Source organism: Erythrolamprus reginae, chromosome 2, assembly GCF_031021105.1.
Source record: "Erythrolamprus reginae isolate rEryReg1 chromosome 2, rEryReg1.hap1, whole genome shotgun sequence".
NCBI lineage: Eukaryota > Metazoa > Chordata > Lepidosauria > Squamata > Dipsadidae > Erythrolamprus > Erythrolamprus reginae.
The window spans coordinates 25,506,569-25,519,175 of record NC_091951.1 but is presented as its reverse complement, the minus strand read 5'-3'; the positions used below and the strand labels follow the sequence as shown (position 1 = coordinate 25,519,175).

The window sequence follows — 12,607 nt, the reverse complement described above, 5'->3', positions numbered from 1 at the left end:
TAAGGAGAAAATTGAACTTTTGGACATGCTGAAAGAGGGACGCTCTTATGTAGATGTTGGTCGGCATTATGGAATCAACGAATCGAGTGTGCGATACATTCGGAAAGACGAAAAGAAGATAAGGCAAACTTCTCTGATGACATTCAACAAGGCTGCAAAAAGAATGGTGACGCCTAGAAACAAACGCCTTATGAAGATGGAAGCTGCTTTGTCCGTGTGGGTACAAGACTGCCGCAAAAAGAGCATTGCTTTGGATACCAGCACCATACGGACAAAGGAACAGCAACTGTACAACCGTCTTGCAAACACAGAAGGAGGCGATGCAGATGAGGGAAACGCAGGTGAGGGCTGGGTTTTTTTATTCTGTCATTATTTAACTGCTTTTTAAGAAAGGAAGGAGGGAGGGAAGGAGGGAGGGAAGGAAGGAGGGAAGGAGGGAGAGAAGGAAGGAGGGAAGGAGGGAAGGAAGGAGGGAAGGAGTGAGGGAAGGAAGGAGGGAGGGAAGGAAGGAGGCGGGCATTTACCATACAGTACTGTATGCTTTCATTCAAGTCACTTCTCTCTCCCTTTCCTGTCATTCTCTGCAGATGCAGGTGCTGGTGAAGGTGCTGATGACTCTGAAGACCCCCAGCCATCAATATCTTCTGCTTCTTCAGCCCCATACACATTCACAGCAAGCAAAGGGTGGTTCGAGAAATTTCAACGGCGCTATGGCCTGAAGAGTGTGTCATTGCATGGAGAAGCTGCCTCAGCAGATACAGGTGCAGCCGAAAAGTACGTCCAGGGCACGTTTAAAGACCTAATTGAAGAAGGGGGCTACCTTCCAGAACAGGTGTTCAACATGGACGAAACAGGCCTGTTCTGGAAGAGGATGCCTTCACGGACTTTCTTGATGCAAGATGAAGCCAAAGCCCCTGGCTTTAAGGCCATGAAAGATCGGGTGACTTTGATCATGTGTGGGAATGCAGCAGGCTTTTTGATGAAGCCAGGGCTAATTTATAAGTCACGAAATCCAAGAGCCCTCAAGAACAGAAATAAGAATGCATTGCCAGTGTACTGGATGCATAATCCTAAAGCATGGATTACAAAACCCCTCACGTGGGACTGGTTTCATCAGTGCTTCATCCCACAGGTGAAGGATTATTTGGCTGGCAAAGGACTCAATTTCAAAGTGCTTCTCCTAATGGACAATGCTGGAGGCCATGATGACCTGGCACATGAACATGCTGTGGTGCAAGTCGAATTCTTGCCACCAAACACCACATCGCTTATCCAGCCGATGGATCAAGGTGTTATCCGCGCATTTAAGGCACTGTACACGTGCAATTCCCTTCGAAGCATCGTGGAAGCAATGGATGCTGATGAAAACTTCAGATTGAAGGCCTACTGGCGTCAGTACACGATTGCATCGTGTCTGAAGAACATTCAGAATGCCTTAATGGATATGAAGTCACAGACAATGAATGCCTGCTGGAAGAAATTGTGGCCAGCAGTGGTGCATGATTACAAGGGATTTGCTCCCGAAGAAATTCAAGATGCTGCAGTCCAGAACTCTGTGAAGCTGGCACAGGCACTGGGTGGAGAAGGCTTCGTTGACATGACACCAGATGAAGTCAATGGTTTGCTTGATGAGCATGGCCTACCGCTGACAGACAAAGATCTGGAGGAGCTGACCAGGTCAGCGAGTGAAGAAGAGGAGGAAGAGGAAGCTGAACAAGCTAAGGAAGAAGAAGATGTTGGCCTAACGCTTGAGCGGATTGCAGAATTGAACAGAGCTGCTGCACATGTACAACGCATGGTGGAACTTTGGGATCCCAACATGACTCGCTCTATACAGTTTAAGGCCTCCCTTGACAACACCTTTGCACCATACAGAGCCATGTTAGCCCAGAAAAAGAAACTGCGCCAACAACTGCCCATAACTATGTTTGTCACGAAAACCAAGAGGTCTGTCACACCATCACCTGCAGCGTCCCCCCCCCAAATGTAAATAAATACAGTGATCCCTCGAGTTTCGCGATCTCGATCTTCGTGAAACGCTATATCGCGATTTTTCCACCCGGTGACGTCACTCTCTTCCTTCTTTTCTCCTCTTTCTTTCTCTCTCTCTTTCTCTATCTTGCTTCTTCCTCTCTCACACTCTCTTCCTCCCACCCTCTCTCATCTCTTTCTTTTCTTCTCTCTCTTTCTCTATCTCTCCCCCTCTTGCTCTCGAGTGGCAAGCGAGCAGCCGGGCGGGCGGGTGAACGGGCAAGCGGAGCGGCCGGGCGGGCGGGTGAACGGGCAAGCGGAGCGGCCGGGCGGGCGGGTGAATGGGCAAGCGGAGCGGCCGGGCGGGCGGGTGAATGGGCAAGCGAGCAGCCGGGCGGGCGGGTGAACGGGCAAGCGGCAAGCGATCTTGGGGTTTCCCCTTTGCCTGGGCGGCGGGAAGACCCAGGGAAGGTTCCTTCGGCCGCCCAACAGCTGATCTGCTCCACAGCGCGGCAGAAGCGAGGAGCCGAAGATGGGGTTTCCCCGTTGCCTGGGCAACGGGGAAACCCCATCTTTCGCTCCTCGCTGCTGCCGCGCTGCGGAGCAGATCAGCTGTTGGGCGGCCGAAGGAACCTTCCCTGGGTCTTCCCCGCCGCCCACACGCAAACTCCACCATCTGCGCATGTGCGGCCATGAAAAAAGGGTGCGCATGCGCAGATGGTGTTTTTACTTCCGCACCGCTATATCGCGAAAAATCGAGTTTCGCGAGGGGTCTTGGAACGGAACCCTCGCGAAACTCGAGGGATCACTGTATTGTTATCATTTATAACTTAAGTGTCTTATTCAATGTGTACAGGTACAGGTAGAGGTAATGGGAATGGGAAATGGTAATTAAGGGGATGGTAAATGGTAATTTATGGGTTAAAAGTGTTGGGACTGAGTGGCATACAGAAGAATGAATGAATGACTGAGTGAATGAAATTCAAACACAGGTGAGGGCTGGGTTTTTTTATTCTGTCATTATTTAAGTGCTTTTTAAGAAAGGAGGGAGGGAAGGAGGGAAGGAAGGAGGGAGGGAAGGAAGGAAGGAGGGAAGGAAGGAGGGAAGGAGGGAGGGAAGGAAGGAGGGAGGGAAGGAAGGAGGGAGGGAAGGAAGGAGGGAAGGAGGGAGGGAAGGAAGGAGGGAGGGAAGGAGGGAGGGAAGGAGCGAGGGAAGGAAGGAGGGAAGGAAGGAGGGAAGGAAGGAAGGAGGGAGGGAGGGAAGGAGGGAGGGAAGGAAGGAGGGAACGAGGGAGGGAAGGAAGGAAGGAAGGAGGCGGGCATTCTAAAAACCGAGAAGCCGTTGCCGCCAGCGCTGCTGCAGGAGGACTCGTGCCCCAAGAAAGCCGGTGAGAGGGGCGAATTGGGCGGGCGTGGGGTAGCGTCGAGGAGGCCGGAGGCGCTGGGGGGGGGGTGGCCGACATTAAAAACAACCATTGCCAGCCTCCGAACTTTCGTTGCTCCCCGCCTCCACCTGCAAGCCCTTGCGCGGCCATGGAAAAGTGGCGCACATGCGCAGATGGTGTTTTTACTTCTGCGCCGCTACATCGCGGAAAATTGATTTTCGCGGGAGGTATTGGAACGTAACCCCCACAAAAATCTAGGGATCACTGTATATTTTATAATCTACGTTTAGTAGATATATTGGTCTGTAATTTTTAATATAGTTTGCATCTGTTTCTTCTTTCTGTATCAATGTTATATTGGCTTCTTGCCATGATGGCAGCCATTCACCATTTTTAACATATTGTTGTAAATTTCTAATAATAATTGTCCCATTATGTGGAACGTTGCTTTATAAAATTCAATTGGGAGCCCATCTGGACCTGGTGCTTTATTGTTATTCAGTTTCATAATTATTTTTTTCTAGTTCTTCTTTAGTTATTTCTTTATTCAACATTTCTTTATCTTCTTTACTTATAAATTTAATTTTACATGTCTCCAAGTAAGTTAATATATCTTCTTCTTTAATAATATCTATATTATATAATTCTTTATAATATTTTAGTGCTATGTTTTTCTTTTTTTCTAATTGATGTGTTATTTCATTCTTATCTGTTAATTGTTGGATCAGGTTTTCCCCCCCTTTCTTTCCTCAATTTATAGGATAACCACTCTACCAGGTTTGTTCGCATGCTCAAATTGATTTTGTTTTACTGCTCTTAATTTCCTCAACCATCCATTCTCTTTTGAGCTGTCCCAAATTCCATTACTTATATATTTTCCCTTTCCCCACTTCTTCTCTTAACTTTTTCTTTCTCTTGTTGCTATACCAATAATTCCTTTCCTTTCAAATTTCGTTCCTTCCTTTTATGTAAATTGTTTGCATAATCTATACCAGCGTTTCCCAACCGGTGTGCCGTGGAGCTCCTAGGGAAGCTCCAGCTGGGCGGGGCGCTGCCGGTGCCGGTGCGGGCTTTCCCGAAACGGATGAAGAATGCCCTCTCTCGCAGCCCCCTGGCTGGGAGCGCTTTCTCTGCGAGAGAGGGCTTTCTCCGTCCGTTTCGGGAATGCCCGCCCCGCCCCTCTCGCGCGCGCGCTGCTCCCCTTTTCTCTCAGCCCTCCCTGGCTTTGCTTCTCAATCCCTCCCTCCTTCCGTCTTTCCTTCCCCTCAGCCGTTCTGTCTGGGGGTCTCCCGCTCTTCCCTTCCCCGCCTCCCAGGCTTTGCCTTCACCACCCCCACCCCCTTTTTGGTTGGCAAGGAGTCCTTTGCCGCATCCTGCAGTTCGCACTCGGCTCGAGGCCGCTTTCCCTGGCTGCGCTCTTTCTTTCTCTCTCTCTCTCTCCCGTGAGGCGGGGGAAGGAAAAAAACAAACAAAAACTTCTTGCAGCGGGCCCGCGCGCGTGCTCGTGCCCGCGCTCATCCCTTCAGCAGCGAGGGAGGGAAGTCAGAGGGCGAGGGAGCGAGCGCTCTTGTCCTCGGTGCCCTCTGCAGCCTGCCTTCCTTTTTCTTTGCCGCCGCTGAGGGACGGAGAGAAGGATAGAAAGGAAAGAGGGAGGGAGAGATAGAAAGGAAAGAGGGAGGGAGGAAAGAGGGAGGGAGAGATAGAAAGAAAATAGATAAAAAGGAAAGAGGGAGGGAGGGAGAGATAGAAAGGAAAGAGGGAGGGAGAGATAGAAAGGAAAGAGGGAGGGAGGAAAGAGGGAGGGAGAGATAGAAAGGAAAGAGGGAGGGAGGAAAGAGGGAGGGAGAAATAGAGTGAAATGGAGGAAGAGATATTTTTTTGTCCAAACTTTTCTTTAACCCCCCCGCACCCGCCCCCCCGCCCGAGAGAGAGAGAAAGAGAGACATAGCAAGAGAGAGAAAAAGAAAGAAAGAGATAGCAAGAGAGAGAGAAAGAGATAGCAAGAGAGAGAGAGAGAAAGAGATAGCAAGAGAGACGGAGAGAGAGACAGAGAGAAAGATAGAGAGCGAGAAAGAGAGATAGCAAGAGACACAGAAAGAGAGAGAAAGAGAGATAGCAAGAGAGAGAAAGAGAGACAGAGAGAGAAAGAGATAGCAAGAGACAGAGAAAGAGAGAGAGAGAAAGCAAGAGAGACAGAGAGAGAGACAGAAAGAGAGAGAGAGAAAGAGAAAGAAAGAGAATGAAAGAGAGATAGCAAGAGAGGCAGAGAGAGAGAAAGGGAGAAAGACATAGAGGGAGGGAAGGAGGGAGAGAGAAAGAGAGCAAAAAAGAGAGGAAGAAAGAAAGAGGGATGGAGAGAGAGAAAGAAGGGAAGGAAGGAAGAGAAAGAGGGAGGAAGAAATAGAGTGAAATGGAGGAAGAGATATTTTTTTTGTCCAAACTTTTCTTTAGCCCCCCCGCACCACCACCACCCCGTTCAGTGTTCCCCAGGATTTTGAAAATATGAATAATGTGCCGAGGCTCAAAAAAGGTTGGGAAACACTGATCTATACTTACCTTTTCCTAATTTCTTCTCCCTATTACCCCTCTTATTTTTACATTGCTTCCACTGAACTCAATTATCCCCTCTTGCTCTTTTCATATCACTGTAAATGCCAGTGTGATCATCAGTCTGTTTATTATTTTCAATTCTCTTTTCATTTTTCTTGTCGCTATAAATTCCAATGTTGTTATCAGTCTGTTCTTTGTTTTCTGTTTCCTTTTCATCCCTGGTTTTCTTTTTCTTCATCTTCTTTTCCCCTCATTATGTATTCTGTATAATCTTTATATGCCAACTTCATTTCCACTTTCTTTTCACCAGTAGTTTCCAGGAGATAATTGTTAATCCCTTCATAATTTTTTTAACATCTCTGCTGTATCAAGACATGTGAATTATGACTGAAGCCTTTCCCACAACGAGGAGGTTCATTCTCTCCTGTATGAGTCCTCTGGTGTTTCACCAGGCTGGAATAATGACTAAAAGCTTTTCAACAATCAGGACATTAAAAGTGTTTCTCCCCTGTGTGAGTCCTCTGGTGTATCACGAGATGGGAATTACGACTGAAACCCTTACCACAATCAGGACATTCGAAGGGTTTATCTCCTGTATGAGTCCTTTGGTGTCTCACCAGGTGGGAATTCTGACTAAAACTTTTCCCACAGTCAGGACATTCAAAGGGTTTCTCTCCTGTGTGAGTCCTTTGGTGTCTCACCAGGCTGGAACTATGACTAAAACCTTTCCCACAGTCAGTACATTCAAAGGGTTGCTCTCCTGTGTGAGTCCTCTGGTGTATCACGAGATGGGAATTATTATTAAAACATTTCCCACAGTCAGGGCATTCAAAGGGTTTCTCTCCTGTATGAGTCCTGTGGTGTGTAACCAGGCTGGAAATCTGACTGAAACTTTTTCCACAGTTAAGACATTTAAAGGGTTTCTCTCCTGTGTGAATCCTCTGGTGTGTCATCAGGATGGAATTCTGACTAAAACTTTTCCCACAGTCAGGACATTCAAAGGGTTTCTCTCCTGTGTGAGTCCTCTGGTGTTGCACCAGGTGGGAATTATGACTGAAACATTTCCCACACTCAGGACATTCGAAGGGTTTCTCTCCTGTGTGAGTCCTCTGGTGTTGCACCAGGTAGGAATTCTGACTAAAACTTTTCCCACAGTCAAGACATTCAAAGGGTTTCTCTCCTGTGTGAGTCCTCTGGTGTTGCACCAGGTGGGAATTCTGACTAAAACCTTTCCCACAGTCAAGACATTCAAAGGGTTTCTCTCCTGTGTGAGTCCTGTGGTGTTCCAGCAGGCTGCTATTATGACTAAAACTTTTCCCACAATCAGGACATTCAAAGGGTTTCTCTCCTGTGTGAGTCCTCTGGTGTTGCACCAGGTGGGAATTCTGACTAAAACTTTTCCCACAGTCAGGACATTCAAAGGGTTTCTCTCCTGTGTGAGTCCTGTGGTGTTGCACCAGGTGGGAATTCTGACTAAAACTTTTCCCACAGTCAGGACATTCAAAGGGTTTCCCTCCTGTGTGAATCCTCTGGTGTTGCACCAGGCGGGAATTCTGACTAAAACTTTTCCCACAGTCAAGACATTCAAAGGGTTTCTCTCCTGTAGGAATACTCTGGTGTTTCATGACTGAAATTGTGTCAGAATTTAAATGTTAGTACATTTAAATGTTTTCTCTTGTTTTCGAGCCTTGTTTAGTGATGCTTTCATTCAAGTCATTTTCTTCCTCCCAAGGAGACGCCTGCATTCCTGTCTGCTTTTCTCTCTCTTCTCTAACAGCTGCTGGAAGAGGAGAATTGTATGGTTTTCTGAAAGAAATGGAAAATATTTTGATTTTTTTTTTTGCTTGATTTTCTTTCCTTTTCAATGTTGCTTGTTATTTACAATTGTCCCAAGTGTTCTTATTGCCATCCTCTTTGTCTCTGAGATTCAAAGAAAAGTAGAACTTTAATTGTTTATAAAATAGAGATGATGTGTGGGAAAAAGTATATATTACAATGAAGAAGCAAATATACCCTAATACTAATTGCTTACATTATTTATGATTCATAGAAAACAACTGAGATCCATGTTCAAATATCCATTCAAATTAATTAACCCAGCTGTTCAGTTCGGAAAAAAACCCATATCTTATGTTCCCGGGTCTATTTGACCCGGAATGCAAATTGATCATTTAGGTACTTATATTTGGTCTTTTTGAAAGCTTTTTTCACCTGGAAACAAGTTTGAACATTTCTGCACACAATGGAATGAAAATTGAACTGAAAAAAATTAATCCTTATTGGTTTATTTTGCACATAAATGTGCCTCCCCCCGCCGTTTTTGTGAATTTTTTTTAGGTTTATTGATAATTTTGCCTGCAAAATGCATTATATTTTACTAAATTGGTGTGGGACTGGTAGCTTGAACATTTCTGAACATAATGATATGAAACTTGAACTGGAAAAATTGATGCATATTCATTTATTTTGCAAATAAAAGTCTCTCCCGGACTATTTCAATTGATATAAAAATTATGCTGTTAATTTCAAACTTACATACTTGGTTTTAGTGAAATGGATTTCTTTCATACGATTAGTTGTCTGGCTACACAATATGCTTGCTTTTCAAAAGCATATTCCAAATATTTCTAGCCAAATATATATAAAAAGTGAAAATAATGGCACACAGCAAGGCCTGGGAGTGGGGTGGCCCTTTTGTGGCAAAAATAAACCAATAAGAATCATTTTTTTCAGTTCATTTCTATTTTTCTTATGTTTAGGATTGTTCAATTTAGTATATCAAAACTTTTGGGGGAATATTCCTTAGAGATTTGTAGCCTAAAAAAATATAAATTGACAAAAAAAATAAATTGACATGGCGGAGGGGCTTTTTGATCAAAATAAAAATATAAGCCTCAATTTTTTCAGTTCAACTTTCATATCATTATGTTCATAAATGTTCAAACTAGTTTTCCAGTCAAAAAGGTTTTCAAAAAAACCAAATTCAAGTACCTTAAAAAAATCATTTTGGTCCGGGTCTATATGACCTGAAACAGAGTAAACGTGACTTTTTTTTTCCCAGAAAAAAATCCCTCCCCACCCCCACAAATATTGTTATGATGATCAGCCATGTTAAAATGAGTAAATGAATGCATAAGATATTAAAAATATTTCGGATTTGAAGCCTACGTAAATATAAAGTGAAAATGTTTGCAAGCAGCCAAGGGGGGGGTGCTTATTTATGATTGTAAACAACCAATAAGAAGCATTTCTTTCAGTTCATTTATATTTTTCTTATATTCAGAAATGTGCAAACTACCAATCCCACACCAACTTTAGTAAAATTGAACACATTTTGCAAGCAAAACTATCCATAAATTGAAAAATATTTCACAAAAACGGGGGGGGGATGCATTCTATCAGCAAAATAATCCAATAAGAATTACTTTTTTCATTTCAATTTTCATATCATTGTGTGCAGAAATGTTCAGACTACTTTGCAAGTGAAAAAAGTTTTCAAATTGACCAAACATAAGCACTTCAAATGAAGAGTTTTCGGTCCGGGTCAGGGTGACCTGGGAACAGAAGAAGTGTGACTTTTTGTTTTTCAGCAAGAAAGAACCCCCCCCCCCCCAAAAAAAAAAATTCTCATAGAGAGAACCCCTGAAATGATGAAAAGTCATGAAATTTCAAGTTTCAGATATGCAGGGGAAATTTTTTACAGGGACTCAAACTTGGCTTCGGGTCACATACGCCCCGAACAGAACTGCAGGGGTTAATTGGGTCAATCAAGCATTCTTAGCAATGCAAAGGACTATCATCAAATATATATTGAAGTGCTGGGGATAGATTATATAATTGTAGATAATGTGCTTCCTCGAAAGTAAGACAAGGGCCCGTCTTGTGGTGGGACCCAATTTGGGGGTGGCAGGGAGGGCAGAACAGAGCAGCGCAGGGGTGGGGTGAGAGACAGGGGTCTTAACGGTACTGGAGTTTGGCAGCTCTGTGTGTCTCTCAGCTGGTCTCTTTACAGAAAAAAACCTTGCATGGCAAAGAAACTCTTCTCACTGCGAGAAGTTGTTAATTCCTTGCCCTCACGAGAAGAGTTTCTGTATTTTCAAGCTGTATATTTTTTCCCCCTAAAGAGACCAGCCGACAGACACACAGAGCTGCTAGACTCCAGTACCGGTAAGGATGCCCTGCATTTTATTTCAACATCCTTCAGTGCAAATTGGGTGCTCTGGGGTGGAGCTCCATTTTTGCTACCCCTCTGCGTTTCCCCCCATTCGGGCAGTAGCCCACCCCTGGATGTGTAGCTCCATCACGTTCCTGGTGTTGTGTCCACTGACCCACCTCTGGAGGTAGGGGAAAGAAACTTTTGAGGGCTGCCTGAGGAAGCGCTGACAGCCAAATTTCTAGCCAAGCTCAGTGGCAAAAGTAGCTGGGTATGCAGTTAATAATAATAATAATAATAATAATAATAATAATAATAATAATAATAATAATTATTATTATTATTATTATTATTATTATTATTATTATTATTATTCATTGGACTTGCATGCCGCCCCTCTCCGAAGACTCGGGGCGGCTCACAACAATAATAAAACAATTTAGCAGTAAAACAAATCCAATATTAAAAAACATATATAAAACCCCAGCAATTAAAACCATACAGCACATACATACCAAACATAAAATATAAAAGCCTGGGGGAGGATGTCTTAGTTCCCCCATGCCTGGCGATATAGGTGGGTCTTAAGTAATTTGCGAAAGACAAGGAGGGTGGGGGCCGTTCTAATCTCTGGGGGGAGTTGATTCCAGAGGGCCGGGGCCGCCACAGAGAAGGCTCTTCCCTGGGGCCCGCCAAACGACATTGTTTGTTCCTTGTCCCTTCTCTCTTGCATGCCCCCCTCTCTCTTGGCATTAAGGAGCGGGGAAGAGTCCACCTAAGACAAAGCACCAGAAGGAACCTTTGGGCTGAACGTAAGAAATCTTTCCCCTTTTGATCCAGGAATCTCACGAACACCCATTTCTGCCCGAGTTTTGAAGAGGGAAAGATTTCTTACGTTCAGCATGTTTGGAAAAGACAAGGAAGCGCAGTTCAGCCCAGCTAGAGGTTTGGCTGTCAGCTCGGCTTTTTAAAATTATTATTATTTATTGGATTTGTATGCCGCCCCTCTCCGCAGACTCGGGGCGGCTAACAACAATGATTAAAAAAACAGCATGTAACAATCCAATTAATAAAACAACTAAAAACCCTTATAGTAAAACCAAACATACACACAAACATACCATGCATAACTTGTAATGGCCTAGGGGGAAAGAATATCTTAACTCCCCCATGCTTGGCGATAAAGGTGGGTCTTGAGTAATTTGCGCAAGACAAGGAGGGTGGGGGCCGTTCTAATTTCTGGGGGGAGTTGATTCCAGAGGGTCAGGGCCGCCACAGAGAAGGCTCTTCCCCTGGGGCCCGCCAAACGACATTATTTGGTCGACGGGACCCGGAGAATGCCAACTCTGTGGGAACCTTATTGGCCGCTGGGATTCGTGCGGTAGAAGGCGGTTCCGGAGGCTTTCTTATGCAGCCTGCGAGAATGTCTTCTCCTCCAGTTTTGCTCAAGAGCCGGAGGCGGAGGAGGATCCATGTCTTGCAGGGCATTCAAGTGTTCCGCCATTGCCTGCATCCCGTCTGAAGGGAGGGAGGTGGAGGATGAAGAGGCCCAAGCCAGCGAGTGAGCAGGAGGTGTTGCAAACTGATGTAGGCAGATCCCAGGTGAGCAGAGAGCCTGAGAAGCAGACGTTCCTGTCACCATAGTTCCCTCTAAGCTGCGCAGTGTGCTATAGCGCAGAGGTTTTTACCTCTGAGCCCGGGGAATTTCAAATTTAGCACGGAGGACCGACCTCCGCGCTGAAATTTGAAATGAGAACTGCTGCTGCTCTACAACATAGGACAGCAACAGTTCCTTAAGGAAAGGCGGGAAAGAAAGGGGCCAGCCAATTGTAGGCCCACTTTCTTCCCCGCCCCTTAAATTCCGGATTTTCTCCTCCCCGGCCTGGCCACGCCCCTCGGCAGCCAAACAGTTGTTTAGCTGCCGGCTGGGTAAGGTAAAGTAATCCTCCATGGGGGGGGGGTGTTTGCCGACGAAGAGGACTGGCGGCTGTCCTGCCGCTAGGCCTCTAAGCCTCTGTGTGTGGGGGTTTGCCAACGAAGAGGGCTGGCGGCCGTCCTGCCGCTAGGCCTCTAAGCCTCCATGGGGGGTGTTGCCAATGAAGAGGACTGGTGGCACGGCCCGCCGCTAGGACTCTAAGCCTCCATGGGGGGGACGACGAGCGGGCCTCTTACTTCTCCGCAGGGGCCCTCGTGTCAGGTGTGCCGCGAGCCCGGCCCGGCGGTGACAGCAGCCATCCACCCCATCGCCCTCCCAGGCGTCCATGGCGCCCGGCCACGCGCCGCCTCCACCTCCCGGTAGCCCGGCCGACTTTTACCTGCTGCCGGAGCCGTTTTGTTTTCATGTCGCAAAGCCACACAGTCCCGGACTCCCAAATCGCTGCCTTCTCCGGTCAGCAAACCCATCTGCCCAGGAAAGCGCCGTGCATTGAAAAAGCGCGATGCTTTCCCGGGCAGCCGGCTTGCTGGCTGGAGAAGCGAGCGATCCGGGAGTCCGGGACTGTGTGGCTTTGCGCCATAAAGACAAAACGGCTCCGGCAGCAGGTAAAAG

At 46.2% G+C, this 12,607-nt stretch overlaps 1 protein-coding gene across 1 annotated transcript in view; it reads right to left on the bottom strand.

Moving 5' to 3' along the window:
• LOC139160059 (zinc finger protein 850-like) overlaps positions 1–12,607 on the bottom strand; it is a 75,172-nt gene that overhangs the window by 30,101 nt on the left and 32,464 nt on the right. Inside the window, exon 3 of the mRNA XM_070737587.1 lies at positions 6,547–7,134. Within this exon, the coding sequence (XP_070593688.1) occupies positions 6,547–7,134 (588 nt within the window). The remainder of the gene's footprint in view (positions 1–6,546; positions 7,135–12,607) is intronic.